This window comes from Hypanus sabinus, chromosome 12 (genome assembly GCF_030144855.1).
Source record: "Hypanus sabinus isolate sHypSab1 chromosome 12, sHypSab1.hap1, whole genome shotgun sequence".
In the NCBI taxonomy this organism is placed as follows: domain Eukaryota; kingdom Metazoa; phylum Chordata; class Chondrichthyes; order Myliobatiformes; family Dasyatidae; genus Hypanus; species Hypanus sabinus.
In genome coordinates this window covers 87,869,274-87,896,317 of record NC_082717.1, presented here as the reverse complement: position 1 = coordinate 87,896,317, position 27,044 = coordinate 87,869,274, and the positions used below count along the sequence as shown (strand labels likewise).

The 27,044-nt window shown below is 41.1% G+C and overlaps 1 protein-coding gene across 2 annotated transcripts in view; it reads right to left on the bottom strand.

Annotated features, from left to right (window-relative positions):
• entpd6 (ectonucleoside triphosphate diphosphohydrolase 6) overlaps positions 1 to 27,044 on the bottom strand; it is a 79,631-nt gene that overhangs the window by 28,124 nt on the left and 24,463 nt on the right. Inside the window, exons 5-9 of one of the 2 annotated variants that reach the window (XM_059986384.1) lie at positions 24,451 to 24,526; positions 21,472 to 21,507; positions 20,626 to 20,714; positions 8,628 to 8,707; positions 6,545 to 6,609 (exon numbers count right to left, since the gene is read on the bottom strand). In XM_059986384.1, the coding sequence (XP_059842367.1) occupies positions 6,545 to 6,609; positions 8,628 to 8,707; positions 20,626 to 20,714; positions 21,472 to 21,507; positions 24,451 to 24,526 (346 nt within the window). The remainder of the gene's footprint in view (positions 1 to 6,544; positions 6,610 to 8,627; positions 8,708 to 20,625; positions 20,715 to 21,471; positions 21,508 to 24,450; positions 24,527 to 27,044) is intronic. The other variant, XM_059986385.1, reaches the window with a different exon arrangement.

Below are 27,044 nucleotides of genomic sequence, written 5' to 3'. Positions count from 1 at the left end.
GATGACCTCTCATTTACCAACAATGTACTCCATCTGCCAGACCCTTGCCCATGCACTTTACCTATGTATATCTCTCTGCAGATTCTCCATATCCTCCACACAATTTGCTTTTCTACTCAATTTAGTGTCATCAGTAAACTTAAATACAGTACACTCGGTCCCCTCCTCCAGATCATTAATGTACAGTGGCATGCAAAAGTTTGGGCACCCCGGTCAAAATTTCTGTTACCGTGAATAGTTAGGTGAATAGAAGATGAACTGATCTCCAAAAGTCATAAAATTCAAGATGAAACATTCTTTTCAAGCAAGATCAGTGTATTATTTTTGTTTAGTACAATTTTAGAGTGGAAAAAAAGGAAAGGAGCACCATGCAAAAGTTTGGGCACCCCAAGAGATTTCAGCTCTCAGATAACTTTTACCAAGGTCTCAGACCTTAATTAGCTTGTTAGGGCTATGGCTTGTTCACAGTCATTGTTAGGAAAGGCTAGGTGATGCAAATTTCAAAGCTTTATAAATACCCTGACTCCTCAAACCTTGTCCCGACAATCAGCAGGCATGAGCTCCTCTAAGCAGCTGCCTAGTGCTCTGAAAATTAAAATAAATGATGCCCACGAAGCAGAAGGCTATAAGAAGATAGCAAAGCATTTTCAGGTAGGTGTTTCCTCAGTTCGTAATGTACTTAAGAAATGGCAGTCAACAGGAATGGTGGAAGTCAAGTTGAGGTCTGGAAAACCAAGAAAACTTTCAGAGAGAACTGCTCATAGGATTGCTATAAAGGTAAATCAAAATCCCCGTTTGACTGCAAAAGACCTTCAGGAAGATTTAGCAGACTCTGCAGTGGTGGTGCACTGTTCTACTGTGCAGCGACACCAGCACAAATTTGACCCTCATGGAAGAGTCATCAGAAGAAAACCTTTCCTGCATCCTAACCACAAAATTCAGCGTCAAAAGTTTGCAAAGGAACATCTAAACAAGCCTGATGCATTTTGGAAACAAGTCCTGTGGACTGATGAAGTTAAAATAGAACTTTCTGGCCGCAATAAGCAAAGGTATGTTTGGAGAAAGAAGGGTGCAGAATTTCATGAAAAGACCACCTCTCCAACTGTTAAGCATAGGAGTGGATCGATCATGCTTTAGGCTTGTGTTGCAGTCAGTGGCACGGGGAACATTTCAATGGTAGAAGGAAGAATGAATTCAATTAAATACCAGCAAATTCTGGAAGCAAACATTACACTGTCTGTAAAAAAGCTGAAGATGAAAAGAGGATGGCTTCTACAACAGGATAATGTTCCTAAATGCACCTCAAAATCCACAATGGACTACCTCAAGAGGCTCAAGCTGATGGTTTTGCCATGGCCCTCACAGTCCCCCGACCTAAACACCATCAAAAATCTGTGGATAGACCTCAAAAGAGCAGTGCATGCAAGACAGCCTAAGAATCTCACAGAACTAGAAGCCTTTTGCAAGGAAGAATGGGTGAAAATCCCCCAAACAAGAATTGAAAGACTCCTAGCTGGCTACAGAAATCGTTTACAAGTTGAGATACTTGCCAAAGGGGGTGTTACTAAGTACTGACCATGCAGGGTGCCCAAACTTTTACTTCGGGCCCTTTTCCATTTTTGTTATTTGAAACTGTAAAAGATGGAAATAAAAAATAATCTTGCTTAAAATATTAAAGAAATGTGTCATCCTTAACTTTATGCCTTTTGGAAATCAGGTCATTTTTTATTCGCTTAGCTATTCACAGTAACAGTTGCAGGCCCAGCACCGACCTCTGGCACACTGCTCACCACTGATTGCCAACCAGAGTAACACCCATGTACCCCAATTCTCTGCTTTCTATTAGTTAACCAATCCTCTATCCATGCTGATACATCACGCTCAACTCTACGCATCCTTATCTTATGGATAAGTCTTTTATGTGGCATCTTATTGTACGCCTTCTGGAAATCCAAGTAGATAATGTCCATCTATTCCCCTCTATCCACTGTGCTTGTTATATCCTCAAAGAACTACAATAAGTTTGTCAAACAGGCCCTGCCTTTGCTGAATATATGCTGTGTCCGCCTGATGAATCCACTTCTTTACAGCTGCCTCGCTACTTCTTCTTTAATGATAGTTTTAAGCATTTTCCCTATTACAGATGTTAAACCAAATGGCCTATAGTTAGTAGTATAGTAGACCTTTAGCCTACTTTTTCTGAACAATGGTGTGACATTTGCTTTCTTCCAATCTGCCAAACCTGCCCAGAGTCCAGAGAATTTTGGTAAATTATCACCAAAGCCTCAGCTATAACCTCTGCCATTTTGTTCAGAACCCTAGGACGCATTGCATCAGGACCAGGTGACTTGTCTACCTTTAGGTCCACAAGTTTGTTCAGCACAACCTCTTTAGTGATAGCTATCGTATCGAGGTCTTCTCCTCCCATTGCAGCCATATAATCTTTCTTCAGCATGTCAAACATAAAGAAGATTGAGGGAAGATGAGGACAGGTTCTGCATCGACTTTCCTCATTGCGGGAATTACAGTAATGCTAACAAAAAGGGCAACTGTATGCAGTTATTTTTCTTTTGATCTAGTTGTCAGCTGGCCTGTCATGTTGCAGCTGTACACAACTTTAGAGTACTGAGAGCAATTCTGACTGCTACAAAGATACGAAGGCTTTGGAGGAGGATGTTGCCTGTCTTGGAGTATAGTAGCTATAAGGAGATTAGAAAAACTTGTATCAGAATTAGAATTAATATCACCAGCATACATTGTGAAATTTGTTGCTTTGCGGCAGCAGGACATTGCAATACATAGTAATAAAAGCTACAAATTACACTAAGTATATATAATGGATGTCACCTTTTTGAGGCATCACCTTTCGAAGGTGTCCTGAATGCTAGGGAGGCTAGTGTCCATGATGGAGTTGGCTAAGTTTACAAATTTTTGCAGCTTTTCCGATCCCATACAGAGGCCTTTCCATATCAGTCGGTGATGTAACCAGTTAGAATGCTCTCCACGGACCAGCTTTACAAATTTGCAAGCATCGTTGGTGACATACCAAATCTTCTGAAACATCTAATTAAATATAGCTATATTTAATGTCATGCCTTCTTTGTAATTGCATCAATATGTTAGGCTTAGGATAGATCCTCAGAGATGTTGACACCCAAGAACTTGAAACCGTTCTCCCTTTCCGCTGCTGACCCCTCGATGAGGACTGGTTTGTGTTCATTTGACTTCCCCTCCTTAAGTCCATAATCAAATCCTTGGTCTTACTGATGTTGCTGCAACACCACTCAACCAGCTGATCTAGCTCACTCCTGTATGTCTCCTCATCACCATCTGAAACTCTGCCAACAATAATTGTCTTGTCAGCAGATTTATAGATGAGGTTTCAGCTGTGCATAGTCACAAGGTCGTGGGTCTAGAGCAAGTAGAGCAGTCAGTTAATCACACAGACATCCTTGAGGTGCGCCAGTGCTGATGGTCAGTGAGGAGGGGACGTTATTTCTGATTCACACAGACTGTAGTCTCCTGGTGAGGAAGTCAGGATCCATTTGCAGAGGGAGGATCAGAGTCCCAGGTTTTGGAGCTTTTTGATTGGAACAGAGCATAATTATGTTGAATGCTGAGCTGTAGTCAATAAACAGCAGACTGAGCTATGTAATACCTGGAGCTACCTGGACTGAGCCCAGGTGATCGAAGGCAGGGTGAAGATCCAGTGAAATTGCATCTACTGTAGACCTATTGTGGCAATAGACAAATTGCAACAGATTCAGGTGCTTACTTAGGCAGGAATTGATTCTGGCCATGATCAACCTCTCAAAGCAATTGATAATAACTGATGTTAGTGCAACTGGGCGATTATCATTGAGGGATCTCACTGTGCTCGTTTAGGGCACTGGTATGATTGTTGCTCCTTTTAAGCAGGTGGGAATCTCAGACTGCTGCAGTGACAGAATTAATGTTCTTAAACATTCTTGCCAGTGATTCGAGTTTTTCAAAGGTTTTCAGAGCCCTACCAGGTACACAATCAGGGCATGATACCGTGCAATGGTTCACCCTCTCGAAAGATGTTCTGATGTTGGCCTCCAAGACAGAGATCACAGGGTCACCAGCTGCTGCAGGGATTCGTGTAGATAGTTTATTCTCCCTTTCAAAGTGTACATAAAAGGCATTGAGCTCATCTGGGAATGCAGCATCACAGCCATTCATGATGTTAGAGATGTTATTGCACGCTGGAGGCAGAGGGGTGAATTGATAGATATATATATATAAGATTATTAGATATATAGACAAGCTTGATAGTCAGAGATGTTTTCCTAGGGTGGAAATGCCAAGTACTAGAGGTCACAGGTTTAACGTGAAAGGGGAAAATCTAATGTTTTCTTTACACAAATAGTGGTAGGTAGTGGGAATGTGCTGCCAGGAGACAGGGTAAAAGAAGATGTGATAGCAACACTTGAGAGGAATTTAGACAGGCAGGGAACAGAGGGAATAATAGACCACGTGCAGGCAGATGGGATTAGCTAGATTGGCACAATGAATCCATGGGCTTTACTGTTCTATATACAGGATGACAGACTGAAACCTGAAATAGTACAATACTATACACCACTGGTGTCCATTCCCAGCTAACCTGTCCAGTCTACACTCAGTAGCCATTTTATTAGGTACACCTGCTCATTAATGCAAATATTTAGTTAGTCAATCATGTAGCAGCAACTCAATGCATAAAAACATACAGACATGGTCAGGAGGTTCAGTTGTTGTTCAGACCAAACATCAGAATGGGGAAGAAATGTAATCTAACTGACTTTGTCTCTGGAATGATTGTTAGTGTAGGACAGGGTGGTTTATGGATCTGATTTCCTGAGATTTTTATGCACAAGTCTCCAAGGCAAAAATGCCTTCATAATGAGGGAGGTCAAAGGAAAATGGCCAGACTAGTTCAAGCAGACAGGAAGCAGACAGTAACTCAAATACCAACATCTCAGCATCTCAGAATGCAAAATATGTCGAAACCTGAAGTGGATAAGCTACAACAGCAGAGCAGACAACTGCACTAAGTTCCACTCCTGTATCTAATAAAGTGGCCACTGAGTGTATAGTTAACTCGGCATGCAACTTTATATACAAAAATACAAGCTATTTATAACACAGAATTCAAGCCACAAAACAGCTTCTGTAGTCAGGTTGGCTCTCATTGTTTCCACTGCCCAGCTGAGCTGTGGAGGTGATATGCAATAACAGAATTGTAAACGCATAAGGTTCGATATACAATCTCTGAAGGAAAACATTCTTCAGCTGATTTACGTTTTGCTGCTGTGCTTGGGTTTCATTCATCCGTGATTTACCTTGAGAAGGAAGTCCTCAGCCTTCAGTCATGATACACTGCAGTCTGCACGTGAAGGCATTCCTACAATGCTCTTTGATAAGGAGTCCCAGGATTTTCACCTGGGGATGATGAAGAAACAGCAATGTATGTCCAAGTTAGAACTTAGAGGCGGTGGGGTTCCCACCAACATACATGCCCTTAATTCATGCGCGAGTCCTGGGCCAAGTGATTTGGTACAAGGTGGAGGGAGGAAAGACAGAATTACTTAAAGGTTACGATTAGCCTTTTTTGTCACATGTACATCAAAACATACAGTGAAATGCAGCATTTGCATCAAAGCAAATCAGCAACGACTGTGCTGGGGGTGCCTCAAGTGTTGCCATGATTCCAGCACCAATGTAGCATGCCCAAAACTCATTAACCCTAACTGTATGTCTTTTTGGAATGTGGGTTGAAACCGGAGTACCCAGAGGAAATGGGGAGAACATACAAACTCCATGCAGAGAGTGATGGGAACTGAAGTCTGATTTGTGATCACTAATGCTGTAAAGCATGGCACTAACCATTACGGTAACTTGGTAGAGACCTGGGTCTGCAGCTCCCTGCTTGCCTTCTAGTGAACTCATTCAACGGCTGTGGATATTGGCATTTTCTGACCATCTCTAGGTACACCTGTACTGTGGAGATAGCTAAGAGTCAACTACATTGATAGATCTAGAGTCACAAATCAGCCAAGCTGGGAAGGGACACAGACTCCATTCCCTAAAGGTCAGTGAAAGAGACTAATTTCCCCTTTCCTCTCCAGCCCCGGTGAAGGGTCTCAGACAAAAACATCAACTGGTTGCTTCTCTCCATAGTTGCTGCCTGACCCGCTCCAGCATTTTGTGTGTATTCCTCAAGAGATGAATTTACGATGCTCCAACAGTTTTGAGCTTACTATTATCAACACCAGCTTTTATTTCAAACACAAATGAAATAATAAACAGATTTAATTACTCAAAACTTAAATCTCCCCACAGCCAGTAAGATTTAAACTGATGCTTTTGGATCACCAGGCAGACACTGGGTAACTAATCCAGCAATTCAGCCATTATGCCACTATGTAGGGTAACAGTCCCCTGAGTCCTTTACAAAGCTAAATTCAGCACAGTTTAACAAGCAAGAAGAAAGATATCCTCCATGAGGCAGAAAAAACAATGACCTGTTATGCCAACTTACTTGGTTTACCTTCAGTTCCTCCTAAAATCGCCAATCTCGCTGACATCAGCCCAAGCCCCAAGTAACTGAAAATTGAAAACAATATTAGTGAAAAATTGAAATAAAGGTCATCAAAATAAATATAAACTCTTCCTGTGTTAAAGCTGGCTATAGGAAGCTACAAAGAGGCTCATAATTATGGAATTTGGCCGAATCTCTTATTCAAATAGATCACAATCGTGGAAAGTTATGTGCTCAGTAACTGTTAGCCTAAAGGAGCTTGAATTAATTAGGAACTATTATTCAGCAATAATTTCTCATTATGAAAATCATAATTATTACTTTTAATATTACTACAGCATGGGAAAAGTAAATCCAAAATGAAAGAAACCAATGATCATTTTTATAGCCATCTCCTACAAGCTAGCTTGTTGGAACAGACAGTTACATTTTCTTTGCTCTCTTCAAGTACTCATTCACTTCCCATTTCAAAATTTTAGGTTCTCCTTGGCCTGAACAAATTTTCAACTGAAGATTGTTCAACATCTGAATTCTTGCCTGATTAGGCTTCCCTTTACAAATAGTTATTACACAAACGCTGAAAAGAATACTAATGCTAGCAACAACAAGTAGAAAAAAGGTGCATTTCTTTGAAGGCTGATCCAAAAAGCTTGGGCTTGCTGCAAACCATCTTTCTTCCAGTCCTCTTCCTGAGAATTCCCCCTTTGATGGCTGATCCTTTGTGCACATTCCCCTGGTCAAGACCCAACACTCTATTTTCAGAGCTGAATTTGGAATGATGTTTCAGGAATTGGCTGTGGAATGCTACATTAAGGCAATGGATGGAGCCGATTCAAGCAGCAATTGCAAACACATGACAAAAGCAATTCTCTGGCACTGATAATGACCTGCTGTTCAATAGTTACTCTGCTAAGAACAAGAGGAACCACACGTTCAAACATTCAGTGCACGTGCTTGGCTAAGGATCAGCTAAAAAGCTGTGATGCAAAATTACCATCTGCGGGATTATGACTGAGCATCTCGAAGTCAGAAATCCACCTGAAACGTCGCCTGGAGCTGACAGACAGATTGCAAAGCATGTCATGAGTGAGATATTTGGAATACACGTGCAACATTCTCTGCGGAGAGTATTAAACAGATCGAACCTTCATTGGCAAAGTAGTTTTACTTTTCAAACAAGACTTCTGCTGTTGTGACATGGGATTATAATGAGATTGGCATCAGTTTATTTAGAAATACAAGGGATTTATACATTCTAAATCTTAGACTTTTTCCACGTGGATACTTGGATAACAATCATCATCATCGTTATGTGCCATGTAATATGACTTGGGTGATTGTGGTCTTCTATCTGTATCGAGAATATTCTTGGTAATTTTTTCTACATAAGTGATTTCCCATTGCCTTCTTCTGGGCAGTGTCTTTACAAGATGGGTGACCCCAGCCATTATCAATGCTATTCAGAGACCTGCTCCCATGGCTTCCCGTGACCCTGATCAGGGAGCTAAGCAGGTGCTACACCTTGTCCAACAGTGACCTGCAGGCTAGTAAAGGGAAGGGGTGCCTTACACCTTTGGTAGAGACGTATCTCCACCCCACCACTGAAACGATAACCATAATTCCATAAAATCTCAAAATATTTATTTACGCTGATACTGGTTTAATAAGGGAAAGAACCACATTGTTACTTTTATAACCTCATCTGCTTGGAGAGAACAAATGAAACTACGTAAAACATATCAAAAATTCTGTACCTACTTTAACACTGAATTTGTCAGATTATCTTAACCCAATTCACTTTCTGAATGCTCATATTTAAAAATAATGCTACATTGTGTGGGTTTTCAGTGCAGTCTAGCACATCCAAAGGAATCCAAAAAAAACTTTACCCATTAACTCATTTGGTCTCACCCTATCAGATTTCTTCTACTAATTCCTCCCCTACCTTCTTTGCAACAGAAAATTAACTTTGTTTCTCTCTCTTACTCAGTTCTAACAGAGGGAAACATTAACTATATTTCTCTTTGCTCCAATGCTGCCTGACCCGCCAAGGGTTTCCAGCAATGTCTGTTTTGTTACTAACCTGCGTGAGTAAAGTATGAAAGTGCTATTGAACATCTGAATTGAGGTAATACATTCAACAGGAGAGGTCTGGAGTGTCATCTAGAGAAGAAACAGAAAGACATTCTCAAAAGCTGCTGTTCCAAAAATGAGATTAAAATCTGAATAACTACCCTTAGGACATCTTAAGATTGCACAAAATGACTGGAAAAAAAAAGATCAGTGTTAAATAACACACATCCATACCATACTAACCATATAACAATCACAGCATGGAAACAGGCCATCTCGGCCCTCCTAGTCCTAGTCAATTAAATACTTTTGAAATACATTCATTTTTAGACAAACACAGCAATACATGTTTTGCCCGGATTCACAATTAAACAAATAACTTGATAAATATTTCTTGCCAAGAGAAACCTGTTTCTCAGATTTTGTAATCTACTGAAAGCAAGGAATCCTATATGGACATTCAACAATATAGCAACTCAATCAGTTTGTACGTCAAAAGGACATAGATAAAAGCTGAGAGGTAGGAGGATTAAAGTGGATGTGAGGAAGAATTTCCACTCCCCCCCTCCATATAGACAGCTGTTGGAATCTGGAACGTGCTGCCTGAGATGCTGGTGGAGGTTGGTACTTACTCAACATTCAAACAGCATTTAGACAACACATTCGACTCACCACACACAGCAGGCTACAGGCCAAATACAGGAAAACAGAACAAGAGTTGGCTGACATGTAGTTTTAATCCCTGCAGAAAGAGAAGCACTCTACAGATACTCATTGATACAACGTGGAAGGGTACACTGCAACAGGATCGAGATTGTGGCCTGTGGACACTTGGCAAGTCTGCAAGTTGGAGGCCTGATGGCGCATCCAGAAGTTGGAGCTTGATGTCTGAAAGTCCGGGCCATGGACTGGAGGCCCAGAGGTGGTTTGTCCTGGGGTTAGAGACCTGGGAGAGAGGAAAGGGGCTTGTTTTGCTGTTATTCCTGAATGTTGTGGGCACACTATGTTGGCGCTAGAATGTGTGATGACACTTGTGGGCTGCCCCAGCACATCCTTAGCTTGCGTTGGTTGTTAAACTAATGACACATTTCACTATATGTCTTGATGTAAGTGTGATAGAGAAATGAATCTGTATCTATGACTCTTAATTTCAGCATACAAAAGGTACCCAAGCCTTGGAAGTAGTCTTGGAATTGGGAGTGTTGTCAACAGAAACCAGTTGAGGTGTTCACATTGTAATTCAGACCCCGATGCAACTGAACGACTAAACATTGTGACGTTACCACTTGTGATAAATGGCGATTGTAATTTTATGCAAATGTTGGCAATGAACAGGATGTATACACGCAAGGCAGCAGAAAATGGTGCAAATATATTGGCATGTTAAGTGATTAATTGATAAAACATCTTGTCTTCAGAGAATTTTCTGAATGTGTGCATTATCAGTAAGAACACAAGAGATTCTGCAGATGCTAGACAACAAGACATCTGTTTTCAACCTCAGGTTGGTTATTTTCCCAATGCAATCTAATTAGATCCGACTTACAAAACTAAGCAAAATGAAGATTGTTTATTAATTTTTTTTTGGTGTTTTCACTGCCTAGGCCAACATTTATTGTATCCCTGGATTCCTGCAGTGAGCCATCACTTTGATCTGCTGTGATACTTCTAGTGAACATGTTCCCACAGCAGTGCTGAGGAGGGAGTTCCAGAATTTGGACACATCAGCTATAAAGTAGCAGTGATATATTCAGAATACTGTAAAACCTGGATTTCAACCTGCTGGTGGCATTCCTATTCACCTGCTGTCCCTGACCTTCTTGGTAGATTACATGTATCCGTCATTAACTTTTCTGTCAGTGAGTCATTCAAATGGGAGAGTATTGTATAACAGACAAGTCCTTCTATATTCATACCCTGAATTAACTTTCAGTATGCAAAGTTGGTGCTGGTAGTGTAGCATCAGCACTGGACTTAGAGGTGGATGGTCCTGCTGGGTCCCAACCTGGGCAGCAGCAGTACCTGTGTGAAAGAAGGGCCTGGCGATCTCCTTCCATATCTTACTAAGAAAACTCTATTGACAACTACACTATTCATAGGATCACCATGTCGGCACTTAATAATAACGATGCATATATTCTTATTTTCCCAAGGTCCTGGAAAAAGAGTAGTAACAGCTTTGAAGAGGTCATCTTTTCTAAGCAGTTACTGTGGAGTAAATACAGTCTACTGGTGTCCCAGTTGACAATCAGCTCTGATCTAACATGCAATACCTTTTTCACCCTCACTCTCACTCCCAAAGACCAACTGGGCAGCATCAATAGTTGCTGCCATCATACACAATTTGATTTCTGTGGTATCCTTCACAGATTCAAAAGAAGAAACTTGTAAAAACAGTGGCTGAGCATGAAATTTCAAGGAGTTTAACACTTCCATAATATTGAACAAGGCAATCATCAAGGATCTGAATGAACCATAGTGAACATGTTTTCTTTGTTGTAGTGAAAGCCGTGCCCAATAGATGGCAGCAGAGCTTGGTAATACTTCATTACAATGAAAACAGTAATAATTTTTATTATTAGTAATGACTCATCTCCTTCTACCTTAGGCCTCAAACTTATCAATCACCCCGATGAGTTATTAACTGATGTCATGAACTTCAAACTCTCTGCATAATCACTCAAAAAGTTGACCTGCATATGCACGTAACGAGAGCTGTATAACTCATCTCCTTCTACCTTAGGCCACGAACTTAACAATCACCCCTGCTGTGGACACTTTCTGGAGGTCCAAGATCCGTATCCTCCACAACCGTTGGACTGAGTGTGTAAATGTAGGAGGGGACTATGTTGAAAAATAAATGCTAGGTTTTCTAAAATTGACTCCTTCTACCCTAGGCCACGAACTTATCAAACACCCTTCGTACAGTGAGATTAAACTATCAATTTTGATAGTGCCAAATGAACAGACTCACACCTTGAATAAATATCAAATATTGTCAGCACAGGACAGAACAGAAATAAATTAGATTTATCATAAATTCTTACAATACCGAGAAAGTAATGAGATACAAGTTTTTCCATTTTCAGTGTGTATGTTCTTTTGAGAATTAAAAATTATGGGCTGAAACATTTTTCCACCCTCCCCTTTTCTGGTGCACTGGTTTCTAATATTGGACAGCTTAAAGTTACATTATTTTCCAATCCCTCCTTGGCTTCACCCTTCCCAAACTCTAACTTCATCCAAACTTAGAACTCAGAATTTTAAACGTCCTGCACATGTGAAGCCTTGAGCATCCTTGTATTAACATCGTAACCTTGGCTATCCTGAAATCCTAAAGTGATGCGTTAACATATTTCTTCTGAAATAAAATGCTTGTGTAATCTGGGTTGATTTTTAGTTTTTCTAGCTCCCAACCAACCCAAGACTTTTTAATCTGTTAAAAGGAGACTCATTAATCTATCAGTTCCCACTGTGAAGAACATAATCTGTGTTATTAATTTATCTACTCTGAGGGACATTAAATGAACATGTAATAGCATAATATGGCTTGAACCAGATGGCCCCTAATCAAACCAAAGAGTTCCTTAAAATATACACAGGGAGATTTGCATTTTTGAGTATTATGTGGAGTAAATGGGCAAACTAACTTCAACTCAGAGAGCAACAACAAATTATAATTCGACAATCAAAGTCAAACAACAGCCTTTTAACTATGATGACAATTGAGATTTTAAAGGCAGAGTCTTGCGGCAGTTTCTCTGAGTGGAGGAGTGACTAATCAGCAGGAGGCAGTGCGTAAAAAGGGCTACCTTTCAGTCAGGTCCATAGTCAAGATTTAAAAAGCAGAGCTTTGCAGCAGTTTTCTCAGAGTTGGACAATTAACATCAGGGGTGTGTAAAAAGAACAACCTTTTAACCAGGTTGGTGATCAAGATTTTAATGGCAGAGTTTTGGTGCAGTTTCTCTGAGTTAAGTGACCAATCAGCAAGAGGGATTCAATAGAAGGGGCCGATAAAAATAACTCGAGTGCACGTGGAGCGGCCATTCTTTTGAGTGTGCCAGTCTTTGGCTCATTGGGCTTAGGTAAGGTAGAGTATCCTGTAAACTATTCTCTCTCTTCTGATTTGTTCATTCCTCATCTGTTAGGGCACAGTAATTTAGTGAGAATGGTTCTGTCTTGTGGGTGGTATGTGCATCAAGCTCCAGCTCCTCAGAAAATGTATCAAGAAACTAGAGCCGCAGCTCGATGCCCTTCAACTCATACAGGAAAATGAGGTGATAGACAGGAGCTACAGGGATGTAGTCACCCATAAACTGCAGGAGACAGGGTGATTGTGAGAAGGAGTACACTTGTGGCCGTTCCCCTCAATAATAATTATACAACTTCTGATAATATTGAGGGGGATGACCTACCAGCAGGGAGCCACAGTTACCGGGTCTCTGGCACTGAGCTGGTGTTGTGGCTCAGAAGAGCAGAGAGGTGAAGAGGACTGCAGTGTTGATAGGAGATTCCGTAGTCAGAGGAGTAGAGACGAGGATCTGTGGGTGCGATAAAGACACCCGGATGGCATGTTGTCTCCCTGGTGCCAGGATCAGGGATGTCTCTGATCCAATCCATGGCATCTTAAGGGCGAGGGTGAGCAGCCAGAAGTCTTGGTACATATTGGCACCAATGACATAAATAGACAAGGTGAGGAGATCCTGAGGAGAGATTTTAGGGAGCTTGGTAGAAAACTGAAAAACAGGATCTCCAGGGTGGTAACCTCTGAATTGATGTCTGTGCCGCGTGCCATTGGGGGTAAGAATAGGATGGTTTTGCAGGGGAATGCGTGGCCGAGGAGCTAACTGGTTCAGGGGGAAGAGGTTCAGATTTATGGATCATCAGGATCTTTTCTGGGGAAGGTGTAACCTGTTACACCTGATCCTGAGGGGGTCCAATATCCTTGTGGGCAGGTGGGCTAGAGTTGTTTGGGTGGGTTTAAACTAATTTGGCAAGGGGATGGGAACCAGAGTGATGGTGCTGAAGATGAGGTTTGAGAGAGGCTAATGATAGGGCAAAACTGTAGTCAGCAGGATGAGTTGCAAAGTGAAAGGTGACTAAAGGTTTTAAATTTGAATGTGTGCAGTAAATGGAATAAGATCAATGAACTTGTAGCACAGTTACAGATTGACAAGTATGATGTTGTAGGCATTACTGAATCATGGCTGAAAGAAGATTATAGCTGGGACCTTAATGTCCGAGGATACCCATTGTATTGAAAGGACAGGCACAGCAAGGCAGATGGAGTGGTGTGGCTCTGGAGATAAAAAAAATAAATTTAGGTCATTAGAAAGAGGTAACATGTTGAATTATTGTGGTTAGAGCTAAGGAACTGCAGAAGTAAAGAGTACATATTGGCACCAATGACATTGATAGACAAGAGGTGAGGAGGCCCTAGAGAGAGATTTTAGAGAGCTAGGTAGGAAGTTGAGAAAGATGATCTCCAGGTTAGTAATCTCTAGTTTGCTGTCTGTGCCTCGTATCTGTGAGGGTAAGAATAGGACGATTTGGCAGGTGAATATGTGGCTTATGAACTGGTACAAGGGGCAGGGGTACAGATTTATGAATCATTGGGATCTCTTCTGGGAAGGTACGACTTGTAGAAAAGGGTCGGGTTACACCGAGGAGCTTCAATATCCTTTTGGGCACATAGGCCAGAATTTTTGGGTGGTTTTAAACTGATCTGGCAGAGTGATGGGAACAGCAGTGATAATGCTGAAGATGAGGTAGTTGGTTTACAAAATGGTGAGAATATGTAATGATAGGGTAAGATTTTTTCGTTTATGATAGTTGACTTGAAGCTGAACACAAATATAATTTTAGACTACTTGCAACGCAAAAGAATTAAGAGAAACAAGAAATTAACTTTCATTGAATATAATCTGTTTAATTGCACAATGGTGCTGACGCTTTGCAATAGATCAACTAAGCTAAAAATGTTCTGTTGATCATTTTCATTTGTACTCAGTGTGTGAGTCTTTTCACTTACATATCTAACAATAATTAGGCAGCATTGATGGATTCCAGCTGCCCTGATACTGTTTCTACGTGATTGAATGTCCCATTGAAACCTTTCACTGTACTGAGATACGAAGCAGTAACACCAAAGCCTCCAAGATGCTGATTATTCTTGATGATGTGGTCGGCGCTCTCCTAAATGGACGTGACCGCTGTCCTTTGACTGCAGCAAAGGGTTTTATGGGTGTCTCGAAGCACGTCATTGCAATAAGGTTTAGTGATCACTCATTGATGGGTCTCAGTTAGATCTGTCCCAATCTTGCACATGCTGATGCCGATTAGCAGAATATGACCGCTCAAAATAGAGCTGCCCAGCCCTTTTGCTCCGGTTGGTGTTGCTGTTGAGGCTGGCTGTGCGCATGTGTCTTGGTGTCGCGTTCCAATTTCCAAAATGGCGGATCGGCTCTTGGGTGAAAACGGGGCAGCTGATTTTGGCAAGTGAACAATTTTATACAAATATATAACCCTGAACTTTGCCTACATTCTGTATGTTAGGGCATTTTAAGTCGATTTAGCCAAAAATAGTGTCAGTGTAATGCACCGTTTGTGCTAATTGGAGGTCACAGACAGACAGAGCATGAGAGTTTTAGTAGTATATAGATGTCAGTAATTTGGATGATGGAATCGATGGCTTTGTTGCAAAGTTTGCAGATGATGCAAAGATAGGTAGAGGGACAGGTAATTTTCAGGAAGTAGAGAGGCTACAGAAGGACCTAGATTAGGAGAATGGGCAAAGAAATGGCGGAATACAGTGCTGAGAAGTATATGGACATGCACTTCGGTAGAAGTAGTAAAAGGGTTGACTATTTTCTAAATACAGAGAAAATACAAAAACCTTGGGCGTCCTTGTGCAGGATTTTCTGAAGCAGCCTTTCCCAACCTTTTAAAATTATTTAATCTACAGCTCATGGTATGTTCGCTTGATCAGCAAGTTGTAGAGATAATAATCCAAAAATAATTGTCAATGCTCTTTTGAGTACAGAATGAATTTTTAGCCAACCTTTCTTGAAAAAAGCAGGTAAAACTTAGCTTTTATAGGGAGAAGCGCTGTCGACGTTTCGGGCCAAGACCCTTCGTCAGGATACTGTCAGGATACTATCTTTCCTTTCGGTTAGTCCTGACGAAGGGTCTTGGCCCGAAACGTCGACAGCGCTTTTCCCTATAGATGCTGCCTGGCCTGCTGTGTTCTACCAGCATTTTGTGTGTGTTGCTGTTTGAATTTCCAGCATCTGCAGATTTCCTCGTGTTTGCTCTTAAAACTTAGCTTACCTTTCTTGAAACTATCTCCTTTCCTTTCCATAAATTTTAAAAACTCATAAGGCAAACATAACAAATTTCAGATAATGACGGGCTTAAGCCAAAATGGGATTTAATTTTTCTAAAAGTAGGCTGGGTAGATTTAATTTAAAAAAGATTGTAAATTGATTTTAACTAATGCTATTTATTTACAACATGAAAATTTATTGACAATTTTGAATAGAAAGTCACTAAAAACCAGAAGCCAAAGTAATATGAATAAAAGTATAGCCACACTGGACCATTAGACAAGTCTGTAAAACACAGGGGTTAATAAAATATCAAAAAAGAACATAGTAAATAACAAAACGCAAAAACTGCACAAAATACTAAAACTTCACAATTTACTTCTAACCTACACAATCCACCTTTTGCAATGTTTACAGTAAATGCAAAGTGGCTGACCAGCAGCTGTATCACAGTGTGTAAAAATTCCTCCTTTGGAACAAAAATTTCTCTCCAATCTTCTACTACACCAGTAGTTTATTTGTTCCCATAAGTCAGTTGGCAGAGTATTAGGGGAAGCTGGGGGAGGTAATTTGGGAGGGAGAGGCAAGTCCATTCAATATTCTGAAAACACACTTCACGTTCCTCATCGGTCTACTGTCCTCCCCTCTGTACAATAAAGCACTCACCACCAGCCTACTGTCCTCCCCTCCATGCAATACAGTGCTCAGTTACCAACAGCCACATCTCACATCAAAAACTGAGAATGGACTCAACCAAACAAACACAGTCCTACTGCATATTGCCATACTAGGCTGGGAGACCTCTAACAAGATTGTTAACGGAGCTGCTCGGTCAACTGCCCACCATCGTGAGCACTAGCATCACGTCAAGTTCAAAAAATGATGTTTGTCGCAATCTCTTGCAGAACCCCTAGCGACTTCTCGTGGATCCCCAGTTGGGAAACCCTGACCTAAAGGTTAATTTGCAGGTTGAATCTGTGGTGAGGAAGACAAATGTGATCTTAGCATTCATTTCTACAATCCCCATTTCCAGAAAAGTTGGGATATTTTCCAAAATGCAATAAAAACAAAAATCTGTGATATGTTAATTCACGTGAACCTTTATTTAACTGACAAAAGTACAAAGAAAAGATTTTCAATAGTTTTACTGACCAACTTAATTGTATTTTGTAAATATACACAACTTTAGAATTTGATGGTTGCAATACACTCAACAAAAGTTGGGACAGAGGCATGTTTACCATTGTGTTACATCACCTTTCCTTTTAATAACACCTTTTAATCATTTTGGAACCGAGGATACTAATTGTAGTAGATTTGCAACTGGAATTTTTGTCCATTCTTGCTTGATATAAGACTTTGGCTGCTCAACAGTCCGTGGTCTCCGTTGTCTGATTCTCCTCTTCATGATGCACCATACATTTTCAATAGGAGATAAATCTGGACTGGCAGCAGGCCAGTTAAGTGCACTCTGTGTCTACAAAGCCATGCTGCTGTAGCCCATGCAGAATGTGGTCTGGCATTGACCTTCTGAAATAAGCATGGATGTCCCAGGAAGAGAGGTCGCCTTGATGGCAACATATGTCTCTCTAAAATCCTAATATATGCCTCAGAGTCAATGGTACCTTCACATACATGCAACTCACCCATGCCGTGGGCACTGATGCACCCCCATACCGTCACAGATGCTGGCTTTTGCATCTTTCGCTGATAACAAACAGGATGTTCGTTTTCATCTTTGGCACGGAGAACTCGACGCCCGTCTTTTCCAAAAACTAGCTGAAATGTGGACTCATCTGACCACAGCACACAGTTCCACAGTCTTTTGGTCCATCTGAGATGAGCTCGGGCCCAGAGAACTCGCCGGCGTTTCTGCATAGAGTTGATGGATGGCTTCCTCCTTGCATAATACAGTTTCAAGTTGCATTTCTGGATGCAGTGACGGACTGTGTTAAGTGACAATGGTTTTCTGAAGTACTCCCGAGCCCATCTTAGGCAGTGCTGCCTGAGGGCTCGAAGATCACGCACATTCAACAGTGGTTTCCGACATTGCCCTTTATGCACTATGTCTCTGAATTCTCTGAATCTTTTCACAATATTATATAATGTAGACGTTGAAAGACCTAAATTCTCTGCAATCTTGTGTTGGGAAATGTTCCTTTTGAACTGACTAACAATTCTCTCATGAATTTTGGCACAAAGGGGTGAGCCACGACCCATCCTTGCTTGCAAAGACTAAGCCTTTGATGGATGCTACTTTTATACCCAGTCATGATACCTCACCTGCTACCAATTAGCCTGCTTAATGTGGGGTCTTCCAAACCAGTGTTACTTGAATATTCTGTGCACTTTTCAATCTTATTTTAACTCTATCCCAACTTTTGCTTAGTGTGTTGCAGCCATCAAATTCTAAATTTGTGTATATTTATAAAATACAATTAAGTTGGTCAGTAAAACTATTGCAAATCTTTTCTTTGTACTTTTGTCAGTTAAATAAGGGTTCACATGAATTAACATATCACAGATTTTTGTTTTTATTGCATTTTGGAAAATATCCCAACTTTTCTGGAAATGGGGTTTGTAGATGTCTAGAATATAAAAGCAAGGATATTATGTTAAGACTTTATAAAGCACTGGTGAGGCCTCACTTGGAGTGTAAGAGCTGTTTTGGGCCCCTTATCTTAGAAAGGATGTGCTGAAACTGGAGAGGTTTCAAAAGAGGTTCACAAAAATGATTCTCTTGCCATATGAAGAGAGGACGAGAGGACATTCAAACAAGAGGACATGATTATTCAAACGAGAGGACATGATTTGAGAGTTAGGGGGCAGAAGGTTAAGGGAAACACGAGGGGGTATTTCTTTCCTGTAGAAATAGTAGAGGCCAGTTGGGAAATGTTGTGTCATTTAAGGTAAAATTGGATAGGTATATGGACAGGAAAGGAGTGGAGGGTTATGGGCTGAGTGCGGGTAGGTGGGACTAGGTGAGATTAAGAGTTCGGCACGGACTAGGAGGGCCGAGATGGCCTGTTTCCGTGCTGTGATTGTTATATGGTTAAGAGTGTTTGATGGCTCTGGGCCTGTATTCACTGTAACTCAGAAGAATGAGGGGAAACCTCATTGAAACCTGTCGAATGGTGAAAGTGCATGTGGAGAAAATGTTTCTGTGGTTGGAGGGTCTAAGACCAGAAAACCACAGAATTTCCATTCCTTTGAGAACAGAGATGAGGAGGAATTTCTTTTGTCGGAGGGTAGTGAATTTGTGGAATTCGTTGCCACAGGCAACTGCGGTGGCAAAGTCTTTGTGTATATTTCCAGGCAGAGGTTGATAGATTCTTGATTGGTCAGGGCATTAAGGAATAAGGGGATGGGGGGTGGGCAAGGCAGGAGATTGGGCCTCAGAAGAAAATGGATTAGCCATGATGAAATTGCTGAGCAGACTCGATGGGCTAAATGGCCTAATTCTGCTCCAATATCTTATGGTCTAATGGACAATCAGTTGCCAAGCTGACCTTTGGCCAATTTTGATGTATTCACACCTGCCACGAAAACGGTATGTGGTTTTTTAAATGGGGTGTGTATGGGCTCTGGGAACAGCATGTAGTTTTTATAAAGTGGGTGGGGTTGGTAATGAGCTCTGGGAATAGTATGAAGTTCTATAAAGGGGTGTATGTATGGGCTCTGGGAAGAGTATGCAGTTATTATTAAGGGGAGCTCTGGAAACTGTATGTAATTTTTATAAAGGAGGTGTGTACTGGCTCTGGAAGCAGTATGTAGTTTTTATAAAGGGGATGGTATGGGCTGTGTACAGCATGTCATTTTTATAAAGGGATGGTGCTTATCGGCTCTGGCAACAGTATGTAGTTTTTATAAAGGGGATGGTACGGGCTGTGTACAGCATGTAATTTTTATAAAGGGATGGTGCTTATCGGCTCTGGCAACAGTATGTAGTTTTTATAAAGTGGGAACTGTATGGGCTCTGCAAGGGAGGTGTGTATGGACTCTGGAAACAGTATGTAGTTTTTTTAAAAGGGAGATGCCTGGGCTCTGGAAGTGGGTGCTGTGAGCAGTTCTCAACAGCATTTTTACAAACCACTGGTACATTTAATTGCTCAGGCTACACTGTGCGGTGCTGGAGTGCCATATCAAACCTTGAAATAAATGTGATTTGAAGTGGTTTTCAGTTAAATACAGCATAACGCTTTTAAAAATAAAATAAATTAGCTTAGCTTCAAAGGGAGCTGAACATTACGGACTTTTGCACTCCTTAGCTTTTAGCAGTAATTTATACTGCTCAGCAACAGGCACGTTGGACTGCCTACAACCCACTGGTCTTCCAGTGTAAGATGTATGAGGTAAATACTCCTGACTGCTACATTCCAGGGTACATGCTGAGGGGCACACTGAAGCTCCACCACAAATGTTTTTTTTAGGAAGGAGCACATTTTAGGGATCTATGGCTTCTAAAACCCAATGAGTGTCACTGAGTTATTGCAAGGGAACGTATTGGAGTGCTGGTAAAGTGAACGTATAGAAAGAGACGTCCCGAATGTATTTACACATTATACATGTATGGGGGAGAGAAATTGGATGAAACGAGGTTATGTATGACTAATCACATTCAGGCAGGTCACAACTCCAATCCCCACTCACAAAACAAGTTAGATATTCATATTCAAAACATACCTCACTGTGAGGCAAAAACGTGATTTGCGTAGAACCACCCCCAAGGTCAAGCATTCCAACAGCATCTTGCTTTGAATCTTGCAAGCTGTCTGAAATGAGCATACTTCAATTAGTACTGCAATAATCAAAATTCAAGTCCCCCTGAGAACGTATTTGAAACCAGAGCATGTAGGTTCATTTCTTCCCTTAAAGTGCAGGTTTATTGAATGTGCTTGTGGTAGATCAACAACTATCCATACAATTCAGGGGAACATGTATATAACGAACAAAAGACACCCTGAAGGATCACATTCTGGCTGCTGCTATGTGAGAAATGCTTGCAGGAACACCAAGGTGTTCCTTAAAAAGCAAGTACAGGTGAGGTGGGTAGGGACTTAGACAAAACCATAGAACATTAAAAACAAGGGAGAGGTCTAAGATAGCAGAACACTGGAACAGTTTCAAGAAAATTATTTCATCATCGAATAGGGGAGAAGAAGAAACTCTAACAAAGAATCAAGAAAGTAGCAGTTTATCAAGAAGAGAGGAGTACAACAGAAATTACGCTATCTAAACAGGGTGTGCTAGGTATACAGTACAAATTTAATACGTACTCCAAACAAATGACTACTTCTTAGCAACACTCATAGACACAGAGCTGCTGATGTGCCTAAGCTCTTTAATGTTTATACACTTGCCCACGAGACTTTCACATGGATTCAGCCAGGCAAAACACATTTGATGTGTAACTGAACAAAAACACCTTGGCCACATTAAGATTAAAATCTCCTACGATTAATTCACTAACATTAACAGTTCAGGAAAACTCATTTCTGTAGAATTCACAAAGCATCAGCATCAGCTTACCTGTTAAAAAGTTGACAGTAATCCATGCTGAAATACCTGCAATTACAAAGCACTAGTTACAGGAAAGTAGGCAAAGAATCAGAAAGCAGGAAGTATTTACTGATGGGAAGACCATCATATTGTGTCTGGTAGTAAAAATAATAAAAATAAAAAGAAGTTACATTAAAATTCTGCATGTAAAATTTGAGAAATGTTTGAAACGTTCCCGAGTTCTTTGGGCACAGAGCTCTGGAAAAGCGACACAACAGACTTTTAACACCATAAATTAGCGAGTTGTTTTGTTATGTTTCCCCTCTCACTGTGAAACGGGGACATCTCTTTTTTCCCTTATTAAGGAGAGAGAGAGCGAGCCTGTGGCATGTCGAATGCCGGGTGAATGAGTAGTCTTTGGGGTATTGCAAGTCTGTGTCTTTATTGATGATTTGCCACACGCTGGAGTGCTCAGTGGAGGGTGCTGATGTGCTTTTTGTTGGTGGGGGGTGAGAGGTCATTGCTTTGCTGCTGCTAATGCATGGGAGGGGGCAGTTGGGGGAGGGCTTTGGGGTTCTAACATTTGACTGTCATTCATTCTTTGGGGCACTCCTCTGTTTTCATGGATGTTTGTGAAGAAAAAGAATTTCAGGATGTATATTGTATACATTTCTCTGACATTAAATGTACCTATTGAAACTACTGAAGTATGATATGCACAGGAGAAAACAACTGAAATTTTATCTCACATCATGGAATCACAGGAAACATAGCTCTTTGAAAAAAAAACTGTTTATCTGCATACTTTTGTTCCCCTTGGTCCAGATCCTGCAAATTTACCTTTTTTATCCTTCTCCTCTGACCTCTCCCAATAAGAAGACATTTTCACCCAGAGAACTGGTGCTCATTGGATTTTATTTTGTTTTGCACACCACACTTTGTAATCTCTACAGCAGAGGTTCCCCCTGTGCATAATAGTTATTGGTCCATGGCATAAAAAAAGTTGGGAATCATTTCTATAGAGACTTGGGTGTAAAAGTGAGTTCAGCAGTTTCTAAGATACTCAAACCACCTTGTATGGCACCGACAATCATTCCACAGTCAAAGTTAATTAGATCACATTTCTTCCCCATTCTGATGTACTTGCAGTTACATAGTTATGATTTTACAGGACAGATATGTAAAATTAAGCTGCATGGTACAGGTACGTCTGGAAGCCTACTCAAAACTATACAGGATCCTACCAGTAACAGGCAAATGTTGGTATTATATTTTCCACATCAATTGATCAATTCTTATCTTTTAATTTTTTAAAATTTATTTTATTTAGAGATTCCATGCGGAACAGGTCTTTCAATCCCAACGAGCTGTAGCACTCTGTGGGTGACTAATTAATCTACTAACCAGTATGTCTTTGGAATGTGGGAGTAAACCGAACACCCAGAGGTTATGCACATGTTCATGGGGAGGACGTACAAATTCCTCACAGATGGTGCCAAAATTGAAAATCCAATGCTTCAAGCTGTAATAGCATTGTGCTATCTGCAATGGCATTGTACCTTGAAACGGTCATTCAGATGGTCAGAGATATAAGGCAGAGAAATAGCCCTTTCGCCCAGTTCATCCATGCTGACCCAAATGTCTTCCTAAGCTTGTGTTTGGCCCACATCCATCTAAATATTTCCTATCTATATACTTGTCCAAATACCTTCTAAAATTTGAAATAGTACCCACCCCTACTCTTCCTCTGGCAGCTTATTCTGTATAACCTTCACCCTTGGTGAGAAAAGCTTTTCCCTTAGATCTTAGAACATAGAAATCTACAGCATATTACAGGCCCTTCGACCCACAATGTTGTGCCGAACATGCTACCTACTCTAGAAACCGCCTAGAATTTCCCCACTGCATAGTCCCCTATTTTACTAAGCTCCATGTACCTATCTAAAATCTTCTTTAAATCTTTCCCCTTTCACCTTAAACCTAGGGCCCCTATTTTTAGACTTCCCCTATGCTGGTAAAAACCCATTCATGTTATACAATCTCCCCCACCCCCCCCGTGATTTTATAAACCTCTAATGTCACCCCTTTTGTTCCATTAAAAAAAAAGTTTCGGCTTATCCAGTCTCTCCTTATACCTCAAGCCCTTAAGTCAGTGGTAACATCCTTATGAATCATTTCTGCATCCTCCCAAGCTTAATCACTTCAAATAGTATGGTGATCAGAAGTGTACATAATATTCCAAATGTGGTCTCATCAATGACTGACCAGCTGTAATATGACATTCCGACTCCTGCACTCAATGCCCCACCTGAAGGCAGATACCTCCTTCGCCACTTTGTCGAACAATGTACTTGTACCCAGAGCTTTCCCTGTTCTTCAACACTTTCCAGAGCCATGCCATTCACAGAGCAACTTTTGCCTTGATTTAACTTCCCACTTGTCTGAGTTAAATTTCACTTGCCATTCCTTTGCCCATTTTCCCAGTAGATCTAAATTCTGTTGTAATTTTAGACAATCTTCTTCATTGTCAACCGCACCACAAACTTTGGTGTCATCTGCAAAATTATTAATCATACTGCCTACATTCTGATTCAAATCATTGATAAACAGTATGTGCCTAAGAACAGGGGACTCAACACCAATCACTGCAGTGAACCACTGGTCACAGACCTTCAATCTGAGAAGTAACCATTCACTACCACCTCTAACTCCTTCCACCAACAATTTTATATCCATTTAGCAAGCCCACCCTGGATCCTATGTGATCTCACCTTATGGACATTTCTACCATGCAGGTCCTTGTCTAAAGCCTTGTGAAAGTTCATGTGAACAATGTCTACTGCAGCTATTTAAGAACCATCCCCAAGTGATCACTGTCCTTTTGCAGGATCTATGTATTCTCCTTGCAACTTGTTCTTCAGTTATCTTTGCATAATCAGAAAATGCATCAGCAGCGCTTAACTAACCAAGTATATGCATGTTAGACATAAATAATAGTTAGTACCCTACCTTCATCTGTCCCATCCATGACACTAACACAATCATTTAACACTTGGAAAGGACTTGATTGAAAGACTTCTTTCACCTGGAAGAAGGAATTTAGAAAAACACAGAAGAATTACTTTATATAATTCTCCGTAACTTCCGCCACCTCCAACGGGATCCCACTACCGAACACATTTTTCCCTCCCCCCCCACTTCTGCTTTTCGCAGGGATCACTCCCTACGCAACTCCCTTGTCCACTTGTCCCCCCCATCACTTCCCACCGATCTCCCTCCTGGCACTTATCCTTGTAAACAGAACAAGTGCTACACCTGCCCTTACACTTCCTCCCTCACCACCATTCAGGGCCCCAGACAGTCCTTCCAGGTGAGGCGACGCTTCACCTGTGAGTTGGCTGGTGTGGTATACTGCGTCCGGTGCTCCCGGTGTGGCCTTTTATATATTGGTGAGACCCAACGCAGACTGGGAGACCGTTTCACTGAACACCTATGCTCGGTCCGCCAGAGAAAGCAGGATCTCCCAGTGGCCACACATTTTAATTCCACGTCCCATTCCCATTCTGATATGTCTATCCATGGCCTTCTCTATTGTCAAAATGAATCCAAACTCAGGTTGGAGGAACAACACCTTATATACTGGCAGGGTAGCCTCCAACCCGATGGCACGAACATTAACTTCTCCAACTTCCGTTAATGCCCCTCCTCCCCTTCTTACCCCATCCCTGACATATTTAGTTGTTTGCCTGTTCTTCATCTCCCTCTGGTGCTCCCCTCCCACTTTCTTTCTCCTGAGGCCTCCCATCCCATGATCCTTTCCCTTCTCCAGCTCTGTATCACTTTCGCCAATCACCTTTTAGCTTCATCCAACCCCCTCCGGTCTACTCCTATTATTTCGCATTTCCCCCTCCCCCCTCTACTTTCAAATCTCTTATTATCTTTCCTTTCAGTTAGTCCTGATGAAGGGTCTCGGCCCGAAACATCGACATCGCTTCTCCCTACAGAAGCTGCCCAGCCTGCTGTGTTCCACCAGCATTTTGTGTGTGTTGCTAGAATTACTTTAATCTCATTTTCCAATTGTACGTTAGATCCTAGCTATTTAGCAGACAGTGAATGGCTGCATCCCACATGCTTCAATGAACACACACATTTACAAACACATTTACAAAGTATGGCGTTAGAAGTTAAACCTCTGCATTTCTTCTCAGTAGCCATAAAGTGTGACAATGGATTGAGTTCTACTAAATGGTGTCATTAATGCCCATTTTTATATGCACATGGCACAAAAAACAGGATCCATTGAAAAGAGCAAGTCTCACTTTGTGTGTGAATTTCACTTGGGCCAATAAACAGTAAGGATTAAGCAGGCTTTGGCAAGGAGGTACGGGTAATGTTCTTTTAAAGAAGTAGTTAACTGAAAAAAGACATCAAATAACAATTAATTAAAAGAGGGATGCAGGATCAGATGCTGTGAGTGCTGGTGGACCACGTTGTGTTTCTTGGTTCAAGTGTCTAGGAGCTTGGGCTCAAAGTTGATGACCTGGAATCTGACCTTCAACCACTGCAATGCACAGGAAGGGGAAGAGCTACCTGGATATTGTGTTTCAGGAGACAAGTCATACACATTAAATTACTCAAATTCTGGTTGTGGCCAGAGACAAGACCATGACTGTGATTGAGGCAGACAGAGGGATTCGAGAGATAGTGATAGAGGATCCTCAGCTCCTCAGCTTGCCCAAACAAGTCTAAGGTTGTTGCTTGTGTGGATGAGCATGGGGCTGTAGGAAGGATGAGCAACCAAACTGTGACAAATTGGCACAGAGTTAATAAGATCAGAGAGTTAAATACATAGCTCCTAGATTGGCATGGGAGAACTGGATTTGAATTTGCACCAGTACTGGGGACAGAGGGAACTATTCCAGTGGGACTGGCTCCACCTAGACAAAGCTGAGACCAGGGTCCTGGTGAATCGCATAACTAGGGCTGTCTGTGGATAAGGCTTTTAACTTAGTAGGGGGTGGGTTCAACAGTTTGGAAAAGTATGAATAAAGAAATAGAGAAGAGCGAAGGAGAGGTTACTCAAGTCTCCAAAATAAAGAATAAGAAAAATTTTAGAAAAGGAAAAAACTTCAGACTACAAGGAGACAAAATTGAAAAGGTTGGTGAATACAGGCTCAAGGTGTTATATATGAATGCAAGCAGTATATGAAATAACATAGATGATCTTATAGTGCAGTTAGAAATTAGCAGGAATGATGTTGTGGCTATCACATCGCTGTGTTTCAAAAAAGATCGCAGCTCAGAGCCTAACATCCAAGGATACATACAAGTTATATTGAATAAACAGGTGGGTGGGGTGATGCATTAACATCAGATAGCATCCCAGAAGCTATAGCTTTTAATAATCTGTTTGAAAATACATTGATTATACCTACTTTCAACATTTTAACGACTTAACTTGGTTTATGCTTATATACACTACATCATTTGTACAGTAAGGCAAAGCACACAATCAGAATAGGCTCTGATGAAAGATCTTGACAGTTAACTGTTTTTATCTCCACTGATGCTGCTTGACTTGTTGAGTATTTCCAGCATTTTCT